The sequence below is a fragment of the Trachypithecus francoisi genome, unplaced genomic scaffold (genome assembly GCF_009764315.1).
Source record: "Trachypithecus francoisi isolate TF-2019V2 unplaced genomic scaffold, Tfra_2.0 Lachesis_group12, whole genome shotgun sequence".
NCBI lineage: Eukaryota > Metazoa > Chordata > Mammalia > Primates > Cercopithecidae > Trachypithecus > Trachypithecus francoisi.
This window is the reverse complement of record NW_022681457.1, coordinates 4955536-4982145: the sequence shown is the minus strand read 5'-3', so window position 1 is coordinate 4982145 and position 26610 is coordinate 4955536. Positions and strand designations below refer to the sequence as shown.

The 26610-nt window shown below is 50.8% G+C and overlaps 2 protein-coding genes across 5 annotated transcripts in view; one reads left to right on the top strand and one right to left on the bottom strand.

The window, feature by feature from the left end:
• PRRG2 (proline rich and Gla domain 2) overlaps positions 1-25136 on the bottom strand; it is a 35385-nt gene extending 10249 nt beyond the window's left edge. Inside the window, exons 1-2 of one of the 3 annotated variants that reach the window (XM_033224077.1) lie at positions 1296-1594; positions 519-584 (exon numbers count right to left, since the gene is read on the bottom strand). The gene's annotated coding sequence lies outside the window, so the exon portion shown is untranslated. Of the gene's footprint in view, positions 1-518; positions 585-1295; positions 1595-25006 lie in introns of those variants that run through there. The other 2 variants (XM_033224075.1, XM_033224076.1) reach the window with 2 other exon arrangements.
• On the top strand, positions 1402-26610 carry NOSIP (nitric oxide synthase interacting protein). Of its 2 annotated transcripts, XM_033224074.1 has the most exons (9): positions 1402-1486; positions 21378-21448; positions 22008-22113; positions 23081-23162; positions 25100-25259; positions 25356-25474; positions 25613-25800; positions 25924-26032; positions 26499-26610. In XM_033224074.1, the coding sequence occupies exons 2-9, from the start codon at positions 21379-21381 to the stop codon at positions 26568-26570; spliced, it is 906 nt and encodes a 301-aa protein (XP_033079965.1). In that variant the 5' UTR covers positions 1402-1486; position 21378; the 3' UTR covers positions 26571-26610. The 2 variants fall into 2 exon arrangements, with proteins under 2 accessions (XP_033079965.1, XP_033079964.1); XM_033224073.1 differs by having other exon boundaries at positions 25356-25800.

Genomic DNA, 26610 nt, shown 5'->3' with positions numbered 1-26610 from the left:
TCCCAAAGTGCTGGGATTACAGGTGTGAGCCACTGCGCCCGACCAGGAGTCCTATTATTGTTCCCAATATAGAGAACAGGAAACTGAGGCACAGAGAGGTAAAATAGCTTGCCGAAGGTCACACAGTGTGTAAGTGTGAGAGCCAGGATTTCAGTGAAGGCAGTGTCCACCAGAGAAGAGAGCAGAGAGCAGGCAGCTTATCTTTTTTCCCCGTTGTGTCTACAGCACCTGACACAGATGCTCATAAACATGTCCACTGGTGATCTGGAGTCTTCCCTTACTGGTAATTTCCACTTGTGCCTCTCTCTGTGCTCACTGTCACATCCACCCACAGACAACAAAGATTACGAGAGAGGCAGAGGCAGGGGATTAGTTATATTATCGGGTCTAGGGACCTAGGGGGCAGGGGCCTTGGACTCCTGGGCCTAGGAGCCCCAAACTTCTGGGTCTCAGAGGGGCGGGGAGCCAGGATGCCTGGATCCCCAAGCCAGGCTCTTCCTCCAGGGACATTCACTTACCTGCCCAGAAATGTGAGCACTGCCCCTTCCTCTTTAATGGAGACCTCCTTGGCCAGCTACAGCCAGCTGTGAAGGGGGACAGGGAAGAGGGGAGGGGATAAGGAGGAGGGGTGCCCCACTCCCGGTAACCAAGCCTGATCCCGGTTTCTGGCAGGGGGCGGAACTTGCCATTACCTGCCCTGGGCGGGACTCAGGTAAGGGACAAAGTATTTAAAGGGACCTTGGGATAAAGGACTTAAAGTCCGGAGATCCATGGGGAAGCCAAGGTGTCGAATACCCTGGGGCACTTGGGGGATTGGATTCGACCCTCCTCCTCCCTCTCGCCCCCTACCCACTCTGTCTCTCCCCTGGAAGTTCGCCTGGCTGAGCTAGAAAAATTAATGTCTGGGTCTCTAGACACCTAGAAACTAGCGGGGACGATATGCCTTAGTCCCTGGGGCAGCTGGGCAGTGCAGCAGTAAATCCCTGTTTCCTGAGGGCGACTTGAACGGCTTTGACTTTCAATTTCCCAATGGCTCTGTCTGTAAAATGGGAGCGCAGTTGTCTCTTCTCAATTGAGTTTTAAGATGCAGCAAGAAGAGTGGATGATATATTTGGGAAAGTGGGCTTCCCGATCTCTAAGGGAAGTGATTAGTCCTTAAATTTGGGCTTGGAGAGACTCAAAGCCTGGGAATAAAGCAGGAAAAAACGATCTCCCTGGGAAATGCCTAGTACATAATAAGCGTTCCCCATATTCCCACAAGGTTCAATATCCGGAACCTTCTATTTGCCACTCACGTTTCCGAAGGGAGAAAGAGAAGAGAGGACTTGAGCAAGCCAGGCGAGGCACTTCTGCAGCTAGGGGCAGCTGTACTTCCGATGCCTTCTGCTGGGCGGAAGTGGGCGGAGCGGAGGGGGAAAATAGTGCTCCTTTCCGGTGTCGGGGCACAGTTGAAGAAGCGACTGAGAGACTGGGAGTCGTTGGGGAGGTGAGTTCAAGGCGGTGCAGGAAGAGTGTTGCTGGGATCGCTTTCCTGCGGGCTAGAGATCTGGGGTCTTGAGGGAGACTGGGGCAAGATTTTGGATTCCCGATTCCCTGTCAATCATTATTAATAGAGCTGTCTGGGCGCCCCAAGTTTGAAGCTGATCTACACTCTCCTGGAGGTGGCCAACCGTCCATCGGGCAGTTCTCCCTCCTTCTGTGTCTCTCACTCTCACTCACTCACGCTCACTCTCTCTCACAATAAATTCAGCGAAGTGGTAGCTAGCATCGGCCAGTTCTCCTGAGAGTTACAGTTCCGCTGTAGATGATGGCGATTTGCTGGTGGTCCCAAGGGAAGGAGTGGACTGGGATTGCTGGCGGTCTAAGCAGTGGGAGTTGAGGAAAGAGAACTCCTTTCCTGGCCTCAGTTTCTCAGACTGTGGTGGGACGGCGGGCGATACCAGATTGTGCAGTCGTCCATCGCCACCTTCTCTTCACTTTTTTGATAGTCCCTTCCCTCTCGGGGTTGGTGCAGGGATTCACCTTTTCCTGTGGGTCAGGCAATCATGGATTCGCATTCTGATTGTGCTGCTAATTCTGTGAACTTGGGGCTTGAAGGGTCCTTGAGACAGTTTGATGTTAATGTTTTCTTATGAAAATGTTCAAACTTACATAAAACTGAGAGAATACAGGAATTCCTGTCACCCAAATCTACCAATTATTATTTTTGCCATACTTGCTGTATTGTTTTTAAACATAAAGAGATTAAAACAAATCCTCGACATCACGACACTTAAGGATTGTCAAAAGACAAAATTACAACACATGTAGTGAGAAGATCTTAACTGGCATTTATTTGTGGATCTACAATCGAACAACATCTAATTATGGACAATAGCATGAGTGTTCCGATGAGCTGAGCAGAGGAGGAGGTTGTTTTCAGAGACAAAGGGCTGAGAAAGTCAGAAATTGAAAACAAAAAGCTAGTTGGTTAAATTGATTGATTAAATTTCTAAGTTAAAGGTTAAAGTAGAGGGGACTTCCTTTATCAGGTGGGCTAAAACTGGGCTGTTTGGGAATTTGGCTATTATCTCTCTCCCGATGTCTCAGAAGATCAGGTATCAACTTAGTTTTGGCTTGGAAGCATGGCACTTTAGCATGAGTGACTCCATTTGGGTTTGGTTCGTTGAACCTAGTGCAGGAGCTCAGTCCTAACCAATGACCTTCTATAAATTTTATTTAACAGGGTGCGTGTGTGAAAACCAGAAACATGGCTAACATGACCACAATACCATTATCACACTTTACTAGAACAACCGTAATTCTAGACTACTATCCATTACGTGGTGCAGAGTCAAGTCCAGCATAACTGTGGGTTTGTTGCAATCAGGATATAGTTTTTTTTTTGCTATTGTCTTTTACATCTCTCTTAATTTAGAACTGTTCCGGCTGGGCGCGGTGGCTCACGCCTGTAATCCGAGCACTTTGGGAGGCCCAGGCGGGCAGATCACAAGGTCAGGAGATTGAGACCATCCTTGCTAACATGGTGAAACCCCATCTCTACTAAAAATACAAAAAATTAGCTGGGCGTGGTGGCGGACGCCTGTAGTCCCAGCTACTCAGGAGGCTGAAGCAGGAGAATGGCGTGAACCTGGGAGGCGGAGGTTGCAGTGAGCGGAGATCGTGCCACTGCACTCCAGCCTGGACAACACAGTGAGACTCTGTCTCAAAAAAAAAAAAATACAAGATCTCGCTATGTTGCCCAGGCTGGTCTCAAACTCCCGGGCTTAAGCAATCCTCCTGCCTTGGCCTCCCAAAGTGCTGTGCTAAGATTGCAGGTGGGAGCCATTGAGCCTGGCCTCATTTTACTTGTTTCTTCATGCCAGGGATCAGCTAATTACATTCTACAGACCAAACCCAAATCCTGCTAGCTACCTGTTTTAAAAATCAGCATTGGCCAGGCGCAGTGGCTCACACCTATAATCCTGGCACTTTGGGAGGTGGAGGCAGGTGGATCACCTGAGGTTAGGAGTTCAAGACCAGCCTGGCCAACATGGTGAAACCCCATCTCTACTAAAAATACAAACATTGGCCGGTCGTGGTGACTGGCGTGTATAATCCCAGCTATTCAGGAGGCTGAGGCAGGAGAATCACTTGAACCCAGGCGACAGAGGTTGCAGTGAGCCGAGATCATGCCACTTCACTCCAGCCTGGGCAAAAGAACGTAACTCCCTCTCAAAAAAAAAAAAAAAACAAAGCATTAGTGGGATATAATTTACCTAACATATAATTCACCCATTGAAAGTATACAATTCAGTGGTGTTTAGTACGTTGACAGAGTTGTGCAACTATCAACACTATCACTTTAAGAACATTTTCATCTCCCAAAAAGAAACCCTGGTACTCATTAGCAGTCATTCCCTGTTTCCTCCCAATCCTTCACACCCCCAGCCTTTGGCAGCCACTAATCTGCTATATCTATGGATTTGCCTAATCAGGGTATTTCACACAAATGAAACCATAAAATATTATTGTGACTGCCTTCCTTCTTTCACTTAGCACGTTTTTTTTTTTTTTTTTTGAGATGGAATCTCGCGCTCTGTGCCCTAGGCTGGAGTGCAGTGGCATGATCTCGGCTCACTGCAAGCTCCGCCTCCCGGGTTCACACCATTCTCCTGCCTCTCAGCCTCCTGAGTAGCTGGGACTACAGGCGCCTGCCGCCATGCCCGGCTAATGTTTTGTATTTTTAGTAGAGATGGGGTTTCACTGTGTTAGCCAAGATGGTCTCGATCTCCTGAAGTCGTGATCTGCCTGCCTAGGCTTCCCAAAGTGCTGGGATTACAGGCGTGAGCCACCGTGCCCGGCCAGTATACTTATTTTCTTATCTGTTCTTCAGTTGATGAGCATTTGTGTTGTTTCCACTTTTTTTTTAAACAAAATTTTGCTCTTGTAGCCCAGGCTGGAGCGCAATGGTGCGATCTCAGCTCACTGCAACCTCCGTCTCCCCGGTTCAAGTGACTGTCCTGCCTCAGCCTCCCAAGTAGCTGGGATTACAGGCACCCACCACCACACCCGGCTAATTTTTGTATATTTAGTAGAGACGGGGTTTATCATGTTGACCAGCCTGGTCTTGAACGTCTGACCTCAGGTGATCCACCTGCCTCGGCCTTCCAAAGTGCTGGGATTACAGGCGTGAGCCACTGCGCCCGGCCCTCCACTTTTTAGCTTTTGTAAATAATACTGCTAGCAACATTTGTATACAAGTTTTTGTGTGGATGTATGTTTGTTTGTTTGAGACCGAGTCTTGCTCTGTCACCCAGGTTGGAGTGCAGTGGCGGGATCTTGGCTCACTGCAATCTCCGCCTCCCAGGTTTAAGCGACTCTCCTGCCTCAGCCTCCCGACTAGCTGGGACTACAGGTGCACACCACCACGCCCAGCTAATTTTTGTATTTTTAGTAGAGTTGGGATTTCACAATCCAGTATGGTCTTCATCTCTTGACCTCATGATCCACCCGCTTTGACCTCCCAAAGTGCTGGGATTACAGGCGTGAGCCACCACGCCCGGCCTGTGTGGATGTATGTTTTTATTTCTATTACCAGTGGAATTGCTGGGTCAAAAAGTGACTATTTAACCTTTTGAGAAATTGTGACTTTTCCAAAAGGGCTATACCATTTTACATTTCTACCACCAACATATAAGGGTTCCAGTCTCTCCATATCCACATCAGCACTTATTATTATCTGTCTTTTTGATTATAGTCATTCTACTGGGTGTGAACTGGTGTCTTTTAACATGCTTATTGGCCATTTGTAGATCGTTGGAGAACTGTCTATTCCAATCCTTCACCCATTTTTAAATTGTGTTAGGTGTCCTTTCACTATTGAGTTGTAAGTTTTTAATATATTCTCACTCACTGCAATTCCCTTATCAGATATCCTGGTTTTTTTTTTTTTTGAGATGGAGTTTTGCTCTTGTTGCCCAGGCTGGAGTGCAATGATGCGATTTGGCTCACCACAACCTCCGCCTCCCGAGTTCAAGCGATTCTCCTGTCTCAGCCTCCCGAGTAGTTGGGATTACAGGCATGCGCCACCACGGCCGGCTAATTTTGTATTTTTAGTGGAGATGGGGTTTCTCCATGTTGGTCAGGCTGGTCTCGAACTCTCAACCTCAGATGATCCGCCCACCTGGGCCTCCCAAAGTGCTGGATTACAGGTGTGAGCCAACTTGCCCAGCCTTTTTTTTTTTTTCCCAGAGACAAAGTCTTACTCTGTCACTCAGGCTGGAGTGCAGTGGTGCAGTGGCACGATCATAACTCACTGCAGCCTCAACCTCCTGGGATCAAGGGATCCTCCTGCCTCAGCCTCCCAAGTAGCTGGAACCACAGGCACATGCCACTATATGCCCAGCTAATTTTTTAAATTTTGTTTTGTAGAGATGGAGTCTTGCTGTGTTGCCCATAGCAAGTTCAAGTCTGGTCTCAAAACTCTTGTTGCTACTGCTTTTTTTTGGTAGAGACAGGGTTTTGCCATGTTGCTCAGGCTGGTCTTGAACTTGTGAGTTCAAGTGATCCTCCTGCCTTGGCCTCCCGAAGCGCTCTATCCAGTTGCGAGCCACAACAGCCAGCAGATATCTGACTTTTGTAACTGCTACCTGTTTTGTTCAGCTTGCAAACTAAAAATGGTTTTTAACTTTTTTTTTTTTTTTTTTTTTTTTTTTTTTTGAGACGGAGTCTCGCTCTGCCGCCCAGGCTGGAGTGCAGTGGCCGGGTCTCAGCTCACTGCAAGCTCCGCCTCCTGGGTTTACGCCATTCTCCTGCCTCAGCCTCCCAAGCAGCTGGGACTACAGGCGCCCGCCATGTCGCCCGGCTAGTTTTTTTTTTTGTATTTTTAGTAGAGACGGGGTTTCACCATGTTAGCCAGGATGGTCTCGATCTCCTGACCTCGTGATCCGCCCGTCTCGGCCTCCCAAAGTGCTGGGATTACAGGCTTGAGCCACCGCGCCCGGCCTTTTTTTTTTTTTTTAAGATGGAGTCTCACTCTGTCGTTCAGGCTGGAGTGCAGTGGCGTGAGCTCGGCTCACTGCAAGCTCCATTTCCCGGGTTCATGCCATTCTCCTGCCTCAGCCTCCCGAGTAGCTGGGACTACAGGCGTCCGCCACCACACCTGGCTAATTTTGTTTTTGTATTATTAGTAGAGATGGGGTTTCACCATGTTAGTCAGGATGGTCTCGATCTCCTCACCTCGTGATCCACCTACCTCAGCCTCCCAAAGTGCTGGGATTACAAGCATGAGCCACCGCGCCCTGCCTGATTTTTAACATTTTTACATAACTGGAAAAAAATCAAAAGAATGAATTTGGTGACCTATGACAATTATACATGATTCCGTGTCAGAGTCCAAAAATAAAGTTTGATTGGAACACAGCCATGCCCGTTTGTGTGTCTGTGGCTGCTTTTACGCTACAGGGGCCGAGTGGTGTACTTCCAGGGGCTGTTTGGCCTACAAAGTTCAAAACAGTTACTCTCTGACCGTTTTTTGTTATTCCCTGCTGTATCCCCTGACTTCCTAGAATCAGGAAATTGAATGTAAAGACTTGATTAAATTTCCATTCAGCCGTCAAGTGATTACTTCAGAGGTGGCCCCTTCATGTTGCATACGGCCTGGGTGCCCCACTTTCAGGGGTGGCGAAATTCATTCAGGCTTCAGGCAGCGTTATAGACTGAATGTCCCCCAGATTCATATGTTGAAGCCCTCACTCCCCAAGGTGGTTATGTTTGGAGGTAGGGCCATAATTTATGGAGATAATTAAGGTGAAAGGGTGGGGCCCTAATCTGATGGATTAGTGTCCTTATAAAAGGAGGCCATGCACGGTGGCTCATGCCTATAATCCCAGCACTTTGGGAGGCTGAGGCGGGTGGATCACCTGAGGTCAGGAGTTCAAGACCAGTCTGGCCAACATGGTGAAACCCCATCTCTACTAAAAGTACAAAAATGAGGCCGGGCGCGGTGGCTCACGCCTGTAATCTCAGCACTTTGGGAGGCCGAGGCAGGCGGATCACAAAGTCAGGAGTTGGAGACCATCCTGGCTAACACGGTGAAACCCCGTCTCTACTAAAAATACAAAAAATTAGCTGGGTGTATGGCCGGGCGCGGTGGCTCAAGCCTGTAATCCCAGCACTTTGGGAGGCCGAGACGGGCGGATCAAGAGGTCAGGAGATCGAGACCATCCTGGCTAACACGGTGAAACCCCATCTCTACTAAAAAAAATACAAAAAACTAGCCAGGCGAGGTGGCGGGCGCCTCTAGTCCCAGCTACTCGGGAGGCTGAGGCAGGAGAATGGTGTGAACCCGGGAGGCGGAGCTTGCAGTGAGCCCAGATCGCGCCACTGCACTCCAGCCTGGGCGACAGAGCAAGACTCCATCTCAAAAAAAAAAAAAAAAAAAAAATAGCTGGGTGTGGTGGCGGGCACCTGTAGTCCCAGCTACTCAGGAGGCTGAGGCAGGAGAATGGTGTGAACCTGGGAGGCAGAGCTTGCAGTGAGCCAAGATCATGCCCCTGCACTCCAGCCTGGGCAACGGAGCAAGACTCTCTCTAAAAAAAAACAAAAATTAGCAAGGCATGGTGGTGGATGCCTGTAATCCCAGCTACTTAGGAGGCTGAGGCAGGAGAATGACTTGGAGCCTAGGAGGTGGGGATTTCAGTGAGCTGAGATCTGCTGCTGCACTCCGGCCTAGGTGACAGAGTGAGACTCCCCACAAAAAACGGGAGACACCAGAGAGCTCTCTCTCTGCCACTGAAGGTAGCCATCTGCAAACCAGGAAGAGGGTGTCACCAAAACTCCACAATGCTGGCAGCCTGAACTTAGACTTCCAGCCTCAGGAACTGGAGAAAATAGGTCTATTGTTTAAGTCACCCAGAGTGGTGTTTTGTTATGGCAGCGGGAGCAGACTGAGACAGGTGGCAGCCATCGAAAAACGCATTGTAAAGTTACAACTGTGTCTTTTCCAGTAGCGTGAATTAGCATCCTGTGACTATCCAGGCCCCATCAGCCACTCCTTTAATGCCATCCATCAACAATCATTGCCTGAGTCAACTATTTCACCAGAGGTTGCAAAATGGCGGTTTTCCTATTCTCCCATTTATCTTACACTTAGAGTCTGAACAGTTTGGTTTTTGTCTTGAGTCATGTCCAAGAAGCAGTTGAAGAGAGTGACTTAATCAACTTCCATTCTGAAAAGCCCCCCGAGACTGCTTTGTCAAGGAATAGACCGAGGAAGAGGCCAATTTCTCCAAGCCTTAATTTTCCTACCTATTAAATGGGCGATGCCGGGCGCGGTAGCTCATGCCTGTAATCTTAGAACTTTGGGAGGCCGAGCTGTGTGGATCACCTGAGGTCAGGAGTTCCAGACCAGCCTGGCCAACATGATGAAACACCGTCTCTACTAAAAATACAAAAAAAGTAGCTGGGCGTGGTGGTGTGTGCCTGTAATCCCAGCTACTTGGGAGGCTGAGGCAGGAGAATCACTTGAACCCGGGAGGCGGAGGTTGCACTGAGTCAAGATTGCGCCACTGCACTCCAGTCCGGGTGACAGAGTGAGACTCCGTCCCCAAAAATAAATACATTAATTAATAAAATAAAAGGGCAGAACGTGGGGAGGTTGTCCTGAGGACCGAATGTGTTCACAAGTGGATAGTGCTTCCCACAAGGTCTGATTCTTAAGGGATTGTAGGTTATGATGATTACTTCTGTTCTTCCAGTGCTTCTGCGATTCATGTGTTCCTAATGAATTATGAGTGTATTAATGGCATGATGTCATGGCTGCATGGTTAGCTCATTGCTAACCCACCTCCCCTGGCCCTAGGATTGGAGGTGGTTCATCGATTCTATCATGACATCTCTGAGACCTCCCAGGTGCCAGGCAATGCTGGGACCCAGACTGAAGTTTAACCCAGGCCCCACCAACCAGGGGCCCCTACTCTGGAGCTGAAATCCCGAGGGATGGGCTATAACGGAGGTAGCTCAGGGCATGGTCAAGTGCAAGGAGAACCTAACTGATCCGGGAGAGGCAGGCTTCTTAGAGGAGGCATACCTTGGCAGTGCTCTGGAGGAGAAAGGAGACAGGATCTCGGGGAGGACAAGACACACACTAGCTGTCCGATCGCTCACAGAGTTCAGCACAGTGCCTGAGGCCGCCTGCAGCCAGCTGGCACAGTGGATGGTCAAAGCCACAGGTGCTTGGATCAAACTCAGCTGTAGGACTCACTAGCTACATAACCTAGGGCACCGCCTCTGTGCCTCTCTTCATTTATAGCAACCATTTGAGGTGTTGTGATATTCAGTGGAGTGTTGTGATATTCAACCATTTGAGGTATTGTGATATTCAGTGAAATGCTTAGAGCCAGGGTTTGGTTCAGAGCAGCTTTTTTTTTTTTTTTTTTGAGACGGAGTCTCGCACTGTTGCCAGGCTAAAGTGCAGTGGTGTGATCTGGGCTCACTGCAAACTCCACCTCCTGGGTTCAAGCGATACTCCTGCCTCAGCCTCCCGAGCAGCTGGGACTACAGGCGCCCACCACCACACCCAGCTAATAGAGGTGGGGTTTCACCATGTTGGCCTGGATGGTCTCAATATCTTGACCTCGTGATCCACCCGTCTCGGCCTCCTAAAGTGCTGGGTGGGATTACAGGTGTAAGCCACCACGCCCGGCCTGATTGGCCTTTTTTTTCTGAGACTGTGACTTTCCTGGGAAAAGTGACAGTTGTCATCTAGTTAAAGGAATGGTTCCAGAGCCTGGCTGCCTGGGTCTGACTCCCAGCTCTGCCACTTCCCAGCTGGGAGATCCTGTGAGCCTGTTTCCTGTCCTGTGAGGCAGGGATGATGCTGACATCGGTTGCTCCCGCTCTTTGTCTGTTTCCTCTCTGAAATACTGGTGATAGCAGATGGCAGCAGTCTGCTTTCTATTTTGAAATTGGACCTACCAAGGAGACAATACAGTGTGGGGCAGGAGAGCTCAGCTTTCGGAGTTTGTAAATCCTGAACCTGGCTATTCTTCAACCCTTGGTTGGAGGCGCTCACACTTTCTGGTCTCAGGATCTCTTGTTTTTTTTTTTTTGAGACGGAGTCTCACTCTGTCACCCCGGCTGGAGTGCAGTGGCGCAATCTTGGCTCACTGCAAGCTCCGCCTCCCGAGTTCATGCCATTCTCCTGCCTCAGCCTCCCGAGTAGCTGGGACTACAGGCGCCCGCCACCATGCCTGGCTAATTTTTGTATTTTTAGTAGAGACAGGGTTTCACCGTGTTAGCCAGGATGGTCTCGATCTCCTGACCTCGTGATCCGCCTGCCTCGGCCTCCCAAAGTGCTTGGATTACAGGCGTGAGCCACCGTGCCTAGCCTGGTCTCAGGATCTTAAAAATCACTGAGTTTTAAAAATCAAAGAGTTTGCCAGGCGCGGTGGCTCTCACGCCCATTATGCTAGCACTTTGGGAGGCCGAGGTGGGAGGATCACTTGAGGTCAGGAGTTCAGAACTAGCCTGGGCAACATAAAAGAAAAACAAAAAAAGCTGGGCGTGGGCGCCTGTTTTCCCAGTTACTTGGGAGCCTGAGGCAGGAGAATTGCTTGAACCCAGGAGGTGGAGGTTGCAGATCGTGCCACTGCACTTCAGCCTGGGCAACACAGTAAGACTCCATCTCAAAAAAAAAAGAAAAAAGTTTAAATGCTCCCTCTGTAGCTGTTCCTCCCATTTTTGGAGGGAAACTGTTCCCATCTGTGTTGAAACCTCAGTTCTTGGCCACAAAACAGCCAGCAAGCTCATCTCTGGGAAAGCCAAGGTGCCTAGAGCCAAATACCGCAGAGGGTCAAGGGAGTTGACAACTAAGAATAGAGTGGGGAATGTGTCCATGAGAAGGTCACCGTGACCTTCATGAGTAGCAGTTGTGGGGGATGGGGAGCGGGTGGCAGGTGAGTGAGGGGAGGCAACAGGTGCTGGACGTTCACTGAGAAGCTTGGCGGTCGGGGGAAGCCGGAGGAGGAGCCTGGCACGTGGAGGGGACCCTGGGTCAATTTGGGGTATTTGATCAAGGTCCCCTTCTGCAAGCAGCCCTGTCTGCCTCAAGGGGCACATTGATCAGGAATGGGCGTGAGGGGGTATTTAGGGTGGTAGGAAGGTTCTGTATCTCCATAGGGTCCTGGTCACAAGGGTGTATACATTTGTCAAAACACATCCAACTGTAAAGGTCTTTGCGTTGATTCTGTGTAAATATACATAAAACCCAAAGAGTGGCTTCTGAGAAGACGCCAGTAGGGGGAGAGAGAGCTCCATAGCTCCGAGAGGTTTGTGTTTCAAGTTTTGAATGGGAAAGGCAAGTTTCTCAAAACAACCAGAAGGGGGCGATAGAGATGAAGCTGCTTTTTACATCGGGGGGACCCTTGGTTGTGCTCCCCACTCCAACTTCTGGATCTTACTTGCAGCCTACTTGAGAGCAGGAGACAATCTTTCCTGAATACAACCAATATGTGTAATGTGGAGCCTTTTGTCTGCAAGTGTTCTTTATTTTTTATTCTTTATTTTTTGAGACTAGTCTCTGTCACCCAGGCTGGAGTGCCTTGGCACAATCTCGGCTCACTGCAACCTCCGCCTCCTGGGTTCAAGCGATTCTCTTGCCTCAGCCTCCCAAGTAGCTGGGGTTACGGGCACCCACCACACCCAGCTAATTTTTGTATTTTTGGTATTGACAGGGTTTTACCATGTTGGCCAGGCTGGTCTCGAACTCCTGACCTCAGGTTATCTGCTGGCCTCAGGCGTGAGCCACCTCGCCCGACCCACAAGTGTTTTTGTTGTTGTTGTTTTTTGAGGCAAAGTCTTGCTTTTGTCCCCCAGGCTGGAGTGCGATGGCGCGATCTCAGCTCACAGCAACCTCCACCTCCTGGGTTCAAGCGATTCTCTTGCCTCAGACTCCCGAGTAGCTGAGATTACAGGTGCCCACCACCACACCCGGCTAATTTTTGTATTTTTAGTAGAGGCGGGGTTTTGCCATGTTGGCCAGGCGGGTCTCAAACTCCTGCCTCAGGTGATCCGCCTGCCTTGGCCTCCTAAAGTGCTGGGATTACAGGTGTGAGCCACCGCACCCGGCCAAGTGTTCTTTAAAATGTATCGTTGTAGGCTGAGCACGGTGGCTCATGCCTGTAATCGCAGCACTTTGGGAGGCCGAGGCAGGCGGATCAAGAGGTCAGGAGATCGAGACCATCCTGGCTAACATGGTGAAACCCCGTGGTGAAACCCTGGTCTCTACTAAAAAAAAAAAAAATACAAAAAAATTAGCTGGGCGTGGTGGCAGGCGCCTGTAGTCCCAGCTACTCCAGAGGCTGAGGCGGGAGAATGGCATGAACCCAGGAGGCGGAGCCTGCAGTGAGCCTAGATTGTGCCACTGTGATCCAGACTGGGCGACAGAGCAAGATTCCGTCTCAAAAAAAAAAAAAAGTATAATTGTCTGCACCTGTAGATTTCCTGTGCCTACATGGTATTGAGCTCTTGTCTTACTCTTTTCTCATCAAGCACTATGATTTAATGATCCTCCCAGGCTGGGCGCACTGGGCTCACACCTGTAATCCCAGCACTTTGGGAGTCCAAGGCGGGCAGATCACGAGGTCAGGAGTTCGAGACCAGTGTGACCAACATGGTGAAAGCCCATCTCTGCTAAAAACACAAAAATTAGCCAGGTATGGTGGTGCACGCCTGTGGTCCCAGCTACTCAGGAGGCTGAGGCAGGCGAATTGCTTGAACCTGGGATGCGGAGGTTGCAGTGAGCCAAGAGGCTGCAGTGAGCCAAGATCATGCCACTGCACTCCAGCCTAGTGACAGAGCAAGACTCCTTCTCAAGAAAAAATAATAAACTTTTTTGTTTTTTTTTTTTTTTTTTAGAGATGGAGTCTAACTATATTGCCCAGGCTGGTCTTGAACTCCTGGCCTTAAGCAATCTTCCCGCCTTGGCCTCCCAAAGTGTTGGGATTACAGGCATGAGCTATGGCACCCAGCCTCTTTTACTCATCTTTCTATTGGAGTGGCTTTTATTTTCTTTTTGATTTGCTGAAGTTTCATGTACCATCAGTTCTACTATAATGCTTATTTTGAAAATGTGAATTTATTCCAATGCAGTTGATATATCAGGGAACAATTTGAGCATAACACCAATTTCACATTTGCTTACGCGCATCCAAGGTGGATCCAGGAAACTGCACTCTGCTATAAGTGTGTGTGTAGGAATACACAAAGCACACATACACGGCACTTCAAACAAATACCACCGCCGCAGTTCCCCGGGTGTTAGGAGCCACACCCATCCACATCTGGTACTAGGACTTTCCATCAGATCTCAGATAACCCTCCTTCCACCACATCACAGTAATTCACAAGCTGCTCCCTCCACCCCACACCCATTGCCACAACAAACTTCAAGTCTTTGTCAAGGTCAAGTGCCATATATTTTGGAGTATGTTGGTATGTCTTAACCACCTAGCCTGTGCGAAACTGTTCTCTCCTTTTGTATTCTGTTCTTGTCTTTTTCTTTAAGCATCACTGACAAAGTTTACAAGGATTGTGACACAATCCTGTTTTCTCTGTGAGCCCTGTGGTTTTGACTGCAGGATTTTGCATATTGCTGTGATTTTTATGAATGCATGCATTATAGTAGAACTGACCGTTCTAGATATTAGTCCCTTGTTGGCAGGGTGCAGTGGCTCATGCCTGTAATCCCAGCACTTTGGGAGGCCAAGGCGACCGGATCACCTGAGGTCAGGAGTTCGAGACCAGCCTGGCCAACGTGGTGAAACCCCATCTCTACTAAAAAATCAAAAACAAAAAAAGTAGCCGGGCCTGGTGGCAGGCACCTGTAATCCTAGCTACTTGGGAGGCTGAGGCAGGAGAATCGATTGAACACAGGAGGCAGAGAGGTTTCAGTGAGCCAAGAATGTGCTACTGCACTCCAACCTGGGTGACAGAGCAAGACTCTGTCTCAAAATAAATAAAATAAAAATAAAAATGGGCCGGGCGCGGTGGCTCAAGCCTGTAATCCCAGCACTTTGGGAGGCCGAGACGGGCGGATCACGAGGTCAGGAGATCGAGACCATCCTGGCTAACACAGTGAAACCCCGTCTCTACTAAAAATACAAAAAAAGGCCGGGCGCGGTGGCTCAAGCCTGTAATCCCAGCACTTTGGGAGGCCGAGGCGGGCGGATCACGAGGTCAGGAGATCGAGACCATCCTGGCTAACACGGTGAAACCCCGTCTCTACTAAAAAATCAAAAACAAAAAAAGTAGCCGGGCCTGGTGGCAGGCACCTGTAATCCTAGCTACTTGGGAGGCTGAGGCAGGAGAATGGCGTAAATCCGGGAGGCGGAGCTTACAGTGAGCTGAGATCTGGCCACTGCACTCCAGCCCGGGCGACAGAGCAAGACTCCGCCTCAAAAAAAAAAAAAAAAAATACAAAAAAAAACTAGCCGGGCGAGGTGGCAGGCGCCTGTAGTCCCAGCTACTCGGGAGGCTGAGGCAGGAGAATGGTGTAAACCCGGGAGGCGGAGCTTGCAGTGAGCTGAGATCCGGCCACTGCACTCCAGTCCAGGCGACAGAGCGAGACTCCGCCTCAAAAAAAAAATAAAATAAAATAAAAATGATATTAGTCCCTTGTGGATTGTAGGCATTACAAATATCTTCTCCCAGTCTCTCACTGATGCCACATTTTCCACAGCACAGTGTAGGAGGTCGCTTGCTGACCCAGGCACAGCTCAGAGCCAGTCCCGGGAAGCCCTGTGGCAAAGTTTTGAGGAGTGGCTCTCTCATGCTGTTGGAGGTATAGAGACCTGTGCAGTCTGTATGGAGAGCAACTAGTAAATTCTAGCAAAAAAAAAGTTTTTGGCTGGGCATGGTGGCTCATGCCTGTAATCCCAGCACTTTGGGAGGCTGAGGCAGGTGGACCACCTGAGGTCAGGAGTTCAAGACCAGCCTGGCCAACATGGCGAAACCCTGTCTCTACTAAAAATACAAAAATTAGCTGGGCGTGGTGGCACCTGCCTGTAATTCCAGCTACTCGGGAGGCTGAGGCAGGAGAATTTGCTTGAACCTGGGAGGCAGAGGTTGCAGTGAGCCAAGATCATGCCATTGTACTCCAGCCTGGGTGACAGTGAGACTCTCTCAAAAAAAAAAAAAATATATATATATATGTGTGTGTGTGTATATATGTGTATATATGTATTATGTATATATGTATATGTGTGTATATATGTATATGTATATATGTATGTGTGTATATATGTAATGTGTATATATATGTTTTGGGCTGGTCAAGTGAAGCAGTGGAAGTGGAGAAGGAACAAAGAAATCTGTAACTGGTTGTGATCAATTAGTTGTAAACACCACTGCACTCAGCCCAGCCTCTAACCACATTTTAAATGCACACACCCTTTGAACCAGTGATTCCACTTTAAAAATTATCTTAAAAGCAGGGTTGGGTGCAGTGGCTTATACCCTGTCATCCTAGCACTTTGGGAGGCCAAAGCAGGAGGACTGCTGGAGCCCAGGAGTTCAAGACCAACCCGGACAACATAGCAAGACTCCATCTGGATAAAAAGTTAGCTGGGCATGGTGGTACATGCCTGTATTCCCAGCTACTTGGGAGGCTATGGTGGGAGGATCACTTGAGCCCAGGAGTTTGGGGCTGCAGTAAGCTATGATTGCAGTAAGCATTCAGCCTAGATGACAGAGTGAGACCCTGTCTTAAAAGAAAGAAAAGGCCGGGTGCGGTGGCTCATACCTGTAATCGCAGCACTTTGGGAAGCCCAGGTGGGCAGATCACGAGATCTGGAGATCGAGACCATCCTGGCTAACTCAGTGAAACCCTGTCTCCTCTAAAAAATACAAAAAATTAGCCGGGCGTGGTGGCGGGCGCCTGTAGTCCCAGCTATTCAGAAGGCTGAGGCAGGAGAATGGCGTGAACCCAGGCAGCAGAGGTTGCAGTGAGCAGAGATCATGCCACTGCACTCCAGCCTGGATGACAGAACGACACTCCGTCTCAAAAAGAAAAAAAAAGGAAGAAAGAAAGAAAAAAAGAATTTATCTGAAAAACATCCTTGGACACACACTAGACATTGGGTACCAAACTGCTTTGTCATAATGGACAAGGATGTCTGTCCACAGGTGTCAAATCCAAGAGTCGCACATGCAGGGACGAATCTGTAGCCACATAGAGACCAAGGACGTGCCTGGTGGGCTGAGGGGGAATGATGTCCAAGATGGAGCCATTGATTTCTTTCTTTCTTTTTTTTTTTTTTTTGAGATGGAGTCTTTCTCTGTCGCCCAGGCTGGAGTGCTGTGGCGAGATCTCGGCTCACTGCAAGCTCCGCCTCCCGGGTTCACGCCATTCTCCTGCCTCAGCCTCCCGAGTAGCTGGGACTACAGGCGCCCGCCACCACGCCCAGCTAATTTTTTCTATTTTTTAGTGGAGACAGGGTTTCACTGAGTTGCCCAGGATGGTCTCGATCTCCTGACCTCATGATCCACCTGCCTCGGTCTCCCAAAGTGCTGGGATTACAGGCGCGAGCCACTGCGCCCACCTTATATATTTTTTTTGTAGAGATGGGGTCTCAATATGTTGTCCAGGCTAGTCTTGAACTCCTGAGCTCAAGTGATCTTCCAGCTTCAGCCTCCTGAAGTGCTGAGATTATAGCCAAAGAAATTGGCTGGGCGTGCACCATGGTCCCCAGCCAATTTCTTTTTATAACATGTACCCAGAAGTACAGCAAGCATAACTGTCTAACCCAGCGAGTTTCAGAGCAAACACACCCATGTAACCAGCACCCAGATCAAGAAACAACATTCCCAGCCTCCCAGAGGCTACCTGTGCCCCTCCCAGTTACCCCACCTTCCGCCTCCCAAAGGCACCTGACTTTTTTGTTTGTTTGTTTTTTTAAGACAGGGGCTCACTCTGACTCCCAGGCTGGAGTGCAACGGCCCAATCATGGCTCACTGCAGCCTTGACCTCCCTGGGCTCAGGTGATCCATCTCAGACTCCCAAGTAGCTGCGACTACAGGCGTGTACCACCATGCCCAGCTAATTTTTCTATGTTTCATAGTGACAAGGGTTTGCTGTGTTGCTGAGGCGGGTCTCAAACTCCTGAGCTTAAATGATCCTCCTGCCTTGGCCTCCCCAAGTGCTTGTATTTCAGGTGCGAACCACCACACCCACCCACACATAACTTCTAATGTCATAATTACTTTGTGAGTTTTTGAACTTCCACATGAATGGGACCATACAGTAAGTTTTCTTTTGCATGTCTGGTGTCTGGCCTGCACAGCGTCTGTGAGATTCAGCTATACTATGGGTATGACAGTAGGCTGTTGTGTCTGATTGCTGGGCGTTTCCATTATATGACTATGGCCCAGTTTCTTTATCTACTCTGTGCTGACAGGGGTGGGGGTAGTTTCTAGTTTATGAGCCATTGAGAATAGGGCAGTATATGTGTCTTGTAAACAGGAGTACCCTTCTGTTAGGTGTATATGTGGGAGAGGAATTGCTGGCTCATAGGATTGGCATATACCTGGCTTCAGTAGATACTGACAGTTGCTTTCCAAAGTGGTTGTGCTTGTCTGCACTCCCCCAGCAGTGCATGAGGGTTCTACTAGCTCCGTGTCCTTGCCTGCACCCCTCTGTCTAATTGCAGCCCTTGTGGTGTGTGGGGGGAGGTATCTCAGTGAAGTTTTGTTTTGTTTTGTTTGAGATGGAGTCTCGCTCTGTCCCCCAGGCTAGAGTGCGGTGCTGCGATCTTGGCTCACTGCAACCTCCGTCTCCCGAGTTCAGGTGATTCTCATGCCTCAGCCTCCCCAGTAGCTGGGATTACAGGCGAGCACCACCATGCCTGGCTAACTTTTTGTATTTTTAGTAGAGATGGGGTTTCGCCATGTTGGCCAGGTTGGTCTCAAACTCCTGACCTCAAGTGATCTGCCTGCCTCAGCCTCCAAAGTGCTGGGATTATAGGTGTGAGCCACTGCGCTCAGCCCTCAGTGAAGTTTTAATGTGCGTTTCCCTGGTGACTATATTAGTTTCCTATCATTGTTGTAACAAATTACTACTAATTTAGTGTTGCAGTATCACACCTCATGGAGCCTCTGGTGTACTTGTGAGAGAATGAGAATAAGAAAGGCAAATAATGTCTTAGTATTATTAAGATAACAGTTTTGACCTTGCAGACTCCCTAGAAATGTGTTGGGGGACCACTGGGTCCTAGGACTCACACTTTGAGAACCGCTGCTAGAAGAATATTGGACTCTTATAGCCTAGGAACGATGGGAAATGTTTAAAAGGATTTCCTATCCGTATTTTTTTTTCTTGCAGAGATATATAACAGGGTGATCACTAAAGCAAGTATTTTCAGGCCAGGTGCAGTCCCTCACACCTGTAATCCCAGCACTTTGGGAGGCCAAGGCAGGTGGATCACCTGAGGTCAGGAGTTCAAGACCAGCCTGGCCAACATGGTGAAACCCCATTTTTGCTAAAAATACAAAAACTTAGCCAGGTGTGGTGGCGCGTACCTGTAATCCCAGCAACTTAGGAGGCTGAGGCAGGAGAACTGCTTGAACCCAAGAGGCGGAGGTTGCAGTGAGTTGAGATCACGCCATTGCACTCCAGCTTGGGCAACAAGAGCAAAAGTCCATCTCAAAACAAAAGAATTTCCAAGCACAAAAGATAGAATGTGCCAGGCGCGGTGGCTCACACCTATAATCCCAACATTTTGGGAGGCCAGGAGTTCACTTGAGTCCAGGAGTTTGAGGCCAACCTGGGCAACATGGCAAAACCCCATCTCTACTAAAAATACAAAAATTAGTTGGGCGTGGTGGCACATGCCTGTAGTCCCAGCTACTCGGGAGGCTGGAGAATCACTTGAGCCCAGGAGGTCAAGGCTGCAGTGAGCTGTGATTGTACCACTGCACTCCAGCCTGGACAACAGAGCAGGTCCTGGTCTCAAAAAAAAAAAAAAAAAAAAAAAAAAGATGCTAGATTAAAAATGGGTGGCAGAGAGGGAAGTGGAACAGAAATACAAGTTCAAAGAGAGAAACAGGACATGTACAATTTTTTGCTGTTGAAGCAGAGCTTTTTCTTGCATTTTTCAAATGGTCTCAAATCATTACAGTGTTTAGATTCCACTTAGCTACACATTTACGTTGCTGGAAATTGTATCCTTTGCAACTGTTTCAGCTTGGGAGAATTTTTAGGTGGCAACTTAGAAATGAGTGAGACTAGTATATAATGTTACTAGTTCCTTCCTTCCTTCCTTCGCTGCAACCTGCACCTCCTGGGTTCAAGCGATTCTCCTGCCTCAGCCTCCCGAATAGCTGGGATCACAGGCGTGTGCCACCATGCCCAGCTAATTTTTGTATTTTTAGTAGAGACAGGGTTTCACCATGTTGGTCCGGATGATCTTGATCTCTTGGCCTCATGATCTGCCCCCACCTCGGCTTCCCAAAGTGTTGGGATTACAGGTGTCAGCCACTGCACCCGGCCATCAACTTATTTCTTTTTAAATTTAATAGAGATGGATCTTGCTGTGTTGCCTAGGCTCATCTCTATCTTGTGGACTCAAGCAGTCCTCTTGCTTCGGCCTCCCAAAATTTTGGGATTACAGGCGTGAGCCCTGAGCCTGGCTCTGAATCCTTTTAAGGGATAAAAAAGCATGCAGGGGCCAGGCACAGTGGCTCACGCCTGTAATCCCAGCACTTTGGGAGACTGAGGCGGGTGGATCATCTGAGGTCAGGAATTCAAGACCAGCCTGGCCAACAGGGTGAAACCCCATCTCTACTAAAAATACAAAAAAATTAGCCAGGTGTGGTGGTAGGCACCTGTAATCCCTGCTATTTGGGAGGCTGAGGCAGGAGAATCGCTTGAACTTGGGAGGTGGAGGTTTCAGTGAGCCAAGACCATGCCATTGCACTCCAGGCTGGGCAACATGAGCGAAACTCCGTCTCAAAAAAAAAAAAAAAAGAGGTTAATTTTATGGTATGTGAATTATGTCTCAATGAAGTCTTTTAAAAGGGTGAGGCTTGCACTCAAGTATGGGGAATGATCAAAGGTATCAAAGTAGGGTGGCAAAAATGTTGACAGCTGCTGGACCCCAGGACATGGGTACATGGGGGTTCCTTACACTATTCTGGTTTTGTATGTGTTTGAAAACTTACAGAATAAAAAAGTTTTGCTTTTTGAATTGAGCTCCAGGATTCTGGGGTCTTCTCTTCCTCCTTTACCCGCAGTGGGAGTGGAGGTAGCTCTTTCCCTAGACACAGAGCCCTACTCTGACCTGCCCTCTGATTGGTCGATCTGAGATATAATCACAGACGCTAGATCCAATCGCTAGTGGACTGGCAGGCAGTGATTGGGTCAAGCCTTGGCTAAGTGCCAAGCCTTGAGCCAATCACTGGGCTGGTCCACGCCTTGGCCTCAGTCAGAGCCTACAGATAGGAGAGGGGAAGGGAAGGTGGAGTGGATTCATCAACAATAGTGGCCCCGTTGGTGTCTTTTTTTTTTTTCCACCTCTATTAAATGGCACAGCCACCACCCCAGCTAATCTGAAGTAGTAGGTAGAATTTGAACCCTGATTCCCCGCCCTCTTCCCTCCAAACAAAGAATTCTGTTGGTAAAGGTGCTATTTTCCTATATAAATGAGTCTAGGTGAGTCTGGAAAGGGGACTTCCAGGAGGAGGCCTGGCGACCACGTGCCCTCCCTCTCCTCCACCTCACCCCGCTTCTCCACCTCCGCTTTCCCATCGAGGGGGCAGGTCAGCTCTGAGGGCTGTAGATGTCTTCCCTGTGCTGCCTGCCTCCGGTCACCACAGCCCTGCCACTGTCCCTTCCTCCCTAGGATGACACGGCACGGCAAGAACTGCACCGCGGGGGCCGTCTACACCTACCACGAGAAGAAGAAGGACACAGGTGCAGGGCTAGGGCAGGGCGCGGCATGGATGTGTCTTGGAGTCACCATCTCCCCTCGTGCCGGATGTCTCTCTCCGGCCCCCGACATACGCTGATGGCCATGACCATGTAAACAACAGCCGGGTGATCCCACTCCCCCATGTGGCCTGGCACTGTGTTCCCTGCCTTCTGCGTGTGAACTCACTCCTCCCAACAGAGTGTCAGGGATGGCACTGTTGTTACCCTATGTTCCAGAGGAAGAAACTGAGGCCCAAAGAGGGACAGGCACTGGAGCTTGGTCACAGCCAGAAGGGTGGAAGGGAGTCAGCCGTCAGCCCCTCCACTGAGCTGCCACTCAGTGACCAGGCCTGTTTGCCTCTCACCCTCCAGGGTTGACACCTCCCTGTGGGTTCAGCCCATGGCCCCAGCACACAGACAGCGGCTCCCAACTGCCTGTTTCTCTCTGAGTCCCCCACCCCCACCATCACGCTGTCTCTCTGCCTCTCTCTCTGGGGCTTTGGAGATGGGCATATCTCCTGTCGCTCTGCCCCTCCATCACTCTGCCCATCTCTGTCCCCAGCGGCCTCAGGCTATGGGACCCAGAACATTCGACTGAGCCGGGATGCCGTGAAGGACTTCGACTGCTGTTGTCTGTCCCTGCAGCCTTGCCACGATCCTGTTGTCACGTGAGCTGGGAACAGGGATGGGTAGGTCTACGTGGGGAGGGCAAGGGAACCGCCAGGAGGAGGCTGTGTGTGTGGGCCTGGCCACCTGCTCAGCCAGGGAACCCTGGACGAGCAGTTTATCCTCAGAGCCTCTGTTTTCTTACCTGGGACATGGGCATGATCCTAGTGTCTGTTTCATAATGTGGAACAGATGGAAAGGAACATATTCCTAATGGGGTGTAGGGCTTTTAGAGCACTGCCGAGGCCATCAGAGCAGCTCACCTTCGGACACTTCCCATGACCTGCCTGTGATGGTAGGATAAAGGCTTAACAGGTGCTGAGTCCAGGCACTAAATACGTGCTCAATTAGTGGTATGTTTTGTAGAAGACAGTAATGATCAGGGCCCCCAAGGCCACCTTCAGTTTCTTTTTTTCTTTCTTTCTTTCTTTTTTTTTTTTTTTGAGACAGAGTCTTTGTTGTCCAGGCTGGAGTGCAATGAGGAGATCTTGGCTCACTGATCTCCCAGGCTCAGGTGATCCTCCTGCCTCAGCCCCCTGAGTAGCTGGAACCACGGGTGTGCACTACCACACCTGGCTTTTTTGTTTGTTTTTTGTAGAGAGGGGAGCTCACTTTGTTGCCCAGGCTGGTCTCGAACTCCTGGCTGCAACAATATGTGGCACACATTGTTGCTGCGAGAATTAAGCACTTTCCCTGCAACTCTATTGAGAGAGGACAGCTGGAAGCTCAAATCTGGCCTCTACTAGATTCTGCCCCATGTGCTTTCTTCCTTTGCTGATTTTAGTCTGCATCCTTTCACTGCAGTGAACTATCACCATGAGTATAACAGCTTTGCTGAGTTCTGTGAATTCTAGCAAATAATTGAACTTGGGGCTGATCATGATGGCTCCTGCCTGTAATCCCAGCACTTCAGGAGTCCGAGGCGGGAGGATCACTTTCTTTCTTTCTCATTGCACCCTGTCTTTGCAGCCCAGATGGCTACCTGTATGAGCGTGAGGCCATCCTGGAGTACATTCTGCACCAGAAGAAGGAGATCGCCCGGCAGATGAAGGTGATGGGGATGGGGAGAAGGAGGCACAGGCAGGCAGGAGCTTTTGAGTCTGAGCTCACAGGCAGAGCCACTTGGAGCCCTCCAATCTCAGTTCCCTCTGCCTGGTACACCGTTCCCCTCCTGCTTCCGGCCAAATCCTCCTCACCAATTTCAGCCCGGGTGCTGCCTCCTCTGAGCTCCTGCCAGTCCCCTGGATCTGCCCCAGTCACCTCTTCTCTTAGCACTTGGCATAGTTGTAACTCTACATGTGGCTATCTGACACATGCCCACTTTCCCTTTTGGACTTCGAGTTTTCCCCCCTGTGGCTTAGGTCCTTAGTAAAGATGTGCTGGCCGGGCGCGGTGTCTCAAGCCTGTAATCCCAGCACTTTGGGAGGCCGAGACGGGCGGATCACGAGGTCAGGAGATCGAGACCATCCTGGCGAACACGGTGAAACCCCGTCTCTACTAAAAAATACAAAAAACTAGCCGGGCGAGGTGGTGGGCGCCTGTAGTCCCAGCTACTCGGGAGGCTGAGGCGGGAGAATGGCGTAAACCCGGGAGGCGGAGCTTGCAGTGAGCTGAGATTCGGCCACTGCACTTCAGCCTGGGCACAGAGCGAGACTCCGTCTCAAAAAAGCTGGCGGTGGTGGCTCACACCTGTAATCCCAGCACTTTGGGAGGCTGAGGCAGGCGGATCACTTGAGGTCGGGAGTTAGAGGTCAGCCTGGCCAACATGGTGAAACCCTGTCTCTACTAAAAATACAAAAAAAAAAAAAAATTAGCTGGGCATGGCGGGCGCCTGTAATCCCAGCTACTCAGGAAGCTGAGGCAGGAGAATCGCTTGAACCTGTGAGGTAGAGGTTGCAGTGAGCTGAGATGGCACCACTGCACTTCAGCCTGGGCAACAAAGTGAGATTCTGTTTAAAAAGGAAAAAAAAAAAAGATGTGCTAAATGAATCGACATCACCTCATTTTTCTGGGCCTCAGTTTCATCGTCTGTAAAATGGGCTGACAGGGCCAACTCAGAGGACACAGCAGGGAACCTGGGAGGTCCAGGCAGATGAGCATTCTCAAGGCGTTTTACTGGGAACACGGCCTGGCCTTCCATGGACAAAGCCATTTGATGGGTAGGAGGGGCCCTGTTTATCCCCGTTTGAGGCACAGTGGGTCTGTCCCCCTCTTCCCCTGCCTGTGTGTTGGCACTGAGGAAACACTACAGGTCACGTGCTTATTGGGCTTTTTGTCCTGAGCAAGTGGCTCCCCCGTGCCCATGTCCTCCACACAGTCTGGTGGTCATGTTGGAGGCCCTCCTGAGCATCCATCACTGTCACTGTTATCTCCTCACTCAGCTGGGTGGCCCAGGGTGGTCTCGAACTGCAGTACTGCCCAGGCACCTGCTGTGCGCCAGGCAGGGCTGAACTCAGGACGTGGCTTCACTCCTCCCATCCTCACTCCCTGCCCGTCTGTAGACATGGGCTCCTCAGCATTCCCTTAGACCTGGAGTCTACATCCCCCATCCCAAACACGGTATGGGGCATGCACTGTATAGTAAACCTAATTGGCCAGCAGGTGACATTAATTAAACGCTTAGCTGAGTGCCAGGTGAGGCTCTCCATGCTTTAAACACTCACTTTCTGTAACCTTCAGTGACCCGCCGAGGTGGGTCACCACTGTTAGCCTGTTTTACAGATGAAGAAACTGAGGCCAGGAGCGGTCATAGCGCTCACTCAGGCCACAGAGTGACATAGATGGGCTTTGAGTCTGGCGCTCTGGCTATACAACGCAGTAAGGTTCACACCCGCCCAGGCAGTTACCACCCTCTGCCAGATACTGCCTCCACTGTGTGGGCCTCAGTTTACCTACCTGTGAAAAGAGAGGAAGATACCTCCAAACCCCCAGGGTGGTCCAAACCCACCCTCACGGGCAGATGCTCAGCCTACTTTCCGCCCCTCACAGGCCTACGAGAAGCAGCGGGGCACCCGGCGGGAGGAGCAGAAGGAGCTTCAGCGGGCGGCCTCGCAGGACCATGTGCGGGGCTTCCTGGAGAAGGAGTCGGCCATCGTCAGCCGGCCTCTCAACCCTTTCACAGCCAAGGCCCTCTCGGGCACCAGCCCAGGTGACTCAGAGTGCGCTTGTGGTGGGTTGGGGGGCGGGGCGCCGCGGGCTGGGCGGGCCCAGGAGGCGGCATCTGAGTCCCTTTCTTCCCCAACAGATGATGCCCAACCTGGGCCCAGTGTGGGTCCTCCAAGTAAGGACAAGGACAAAGTGCTGCCCAGCTTCTGGATCCCGTCACTGACGCCCGAAGCCAAGGCCACCAAGCTGGAGAAGCCGGTGAGCCCCCACAGCGCCCCCGCACGCACTGTGCCAGGGCGCCAGGGTCCCCCAGCGTCCTTCTCACGCACAGGGACCACCCGCTCTCCACCTGCGCCAGCCCTGCCTACTGAGCCTGCCTCTCTCTGCCCCTTGCAGTCCCGCACGGTGACCTGCCCCATGTCGGGAAAGCCCCTGCGCATGTCAGACCTGACGCCCGTGCACTTCACACCACTCGACAGCTCCGTGGACCGCGTGGGGCTCATCACGCGCAGCGAGCGCTACGTGTGCGCCGTGACCCGCGACAGCCTGAGCAACGCCACCCCCTGCGCTGTGCTGCGGCCCTCGTGAGTCACCTAGGAGGGGAGGAAAGGGACCACCTGGGAACCTGCGGGGCGGGCCGGCTTTGGGGCCGGTAGGTCTCCAGGACGGCCTCTGATCAGAGTCTCCCACCTTCGCCCTCACCGCAGTGGGGCTGTGGTCACCCTCGAATGCGTGGAGAAGCTGATTCGGAAGGATATGGTGGACCCTGTGACTGGAGACAAACTCACAGACCGCGATATCATCGTGCTGCAGCGGGTGAGAGTCCCACCCCTGCCCTTCCCGCAGCACTCCAAGGCCCCGCCCCTCCCGTTCACCCCCTCCAAGGCCTCGTCCCCTCCCCTTCCCCCAACTCTCCAAGGCCCCGCCTTCTTCTCTGCTCTGTAAGGCCCCCCTCGCTTTCCTCCTGCTCTCCCAGGCCCCGCCTTCTCCTTCCTTTTCCAAGGCCCCGCCCCTCCCCTGCCGCCATCCCTCCAAGGCTCCACCCCTCTCCTTCACACGTCCCCTCCCAAGGCCCCTCCCCGCCATTCTCTACCCTCTTCTCTGTGCCCTGCGCCCTGTCCATCCATGCCCACTGCGGTCGCCTCACCCCCTCCCCAACTCCTACTCCTTAGCCAGCAACCCGCTTCACCTTGACCCGCTTAGGAATCCTCACTACCACCTGGAGCCCCACCGGTCACCCCCGGGCCGTCCTCCACCTCGCCCTTCTCTCTACCTCCCCCAGGGTGGTACCGGCTTCGCCGGCTCCGGAGTAAAGCTGCAAGCAGAGAAATCGCGGCCGGTGATGCAGGCCTGAGTGTATGCGGGAGACCAAATAAACCGGCTTGGGTGCTCAA

Coding starts and splice junctions, on each gene's coding strand:
- NOSIP (XM_033224073.1), top strand. CDS start 21,379: ATGACACGGCACGGCAAGAACTGCACCGCGGGGGCCGTCTACACCTAC. Junction 23,163..25,099: donor AGATCGCCCGGCAGATGAAG/GTGATGGGGATG, acceptor CGCCCCTCACAG/GCCTACGAGAAGCAGCGGGG. Junction 25,801..25,923: donor TGCGCTGTGCTGCGGCCCTC/GTGAGTCACCTA, acceptor CCCTCACCGCAG/TGGGGCTGTGGTCACCCTCG.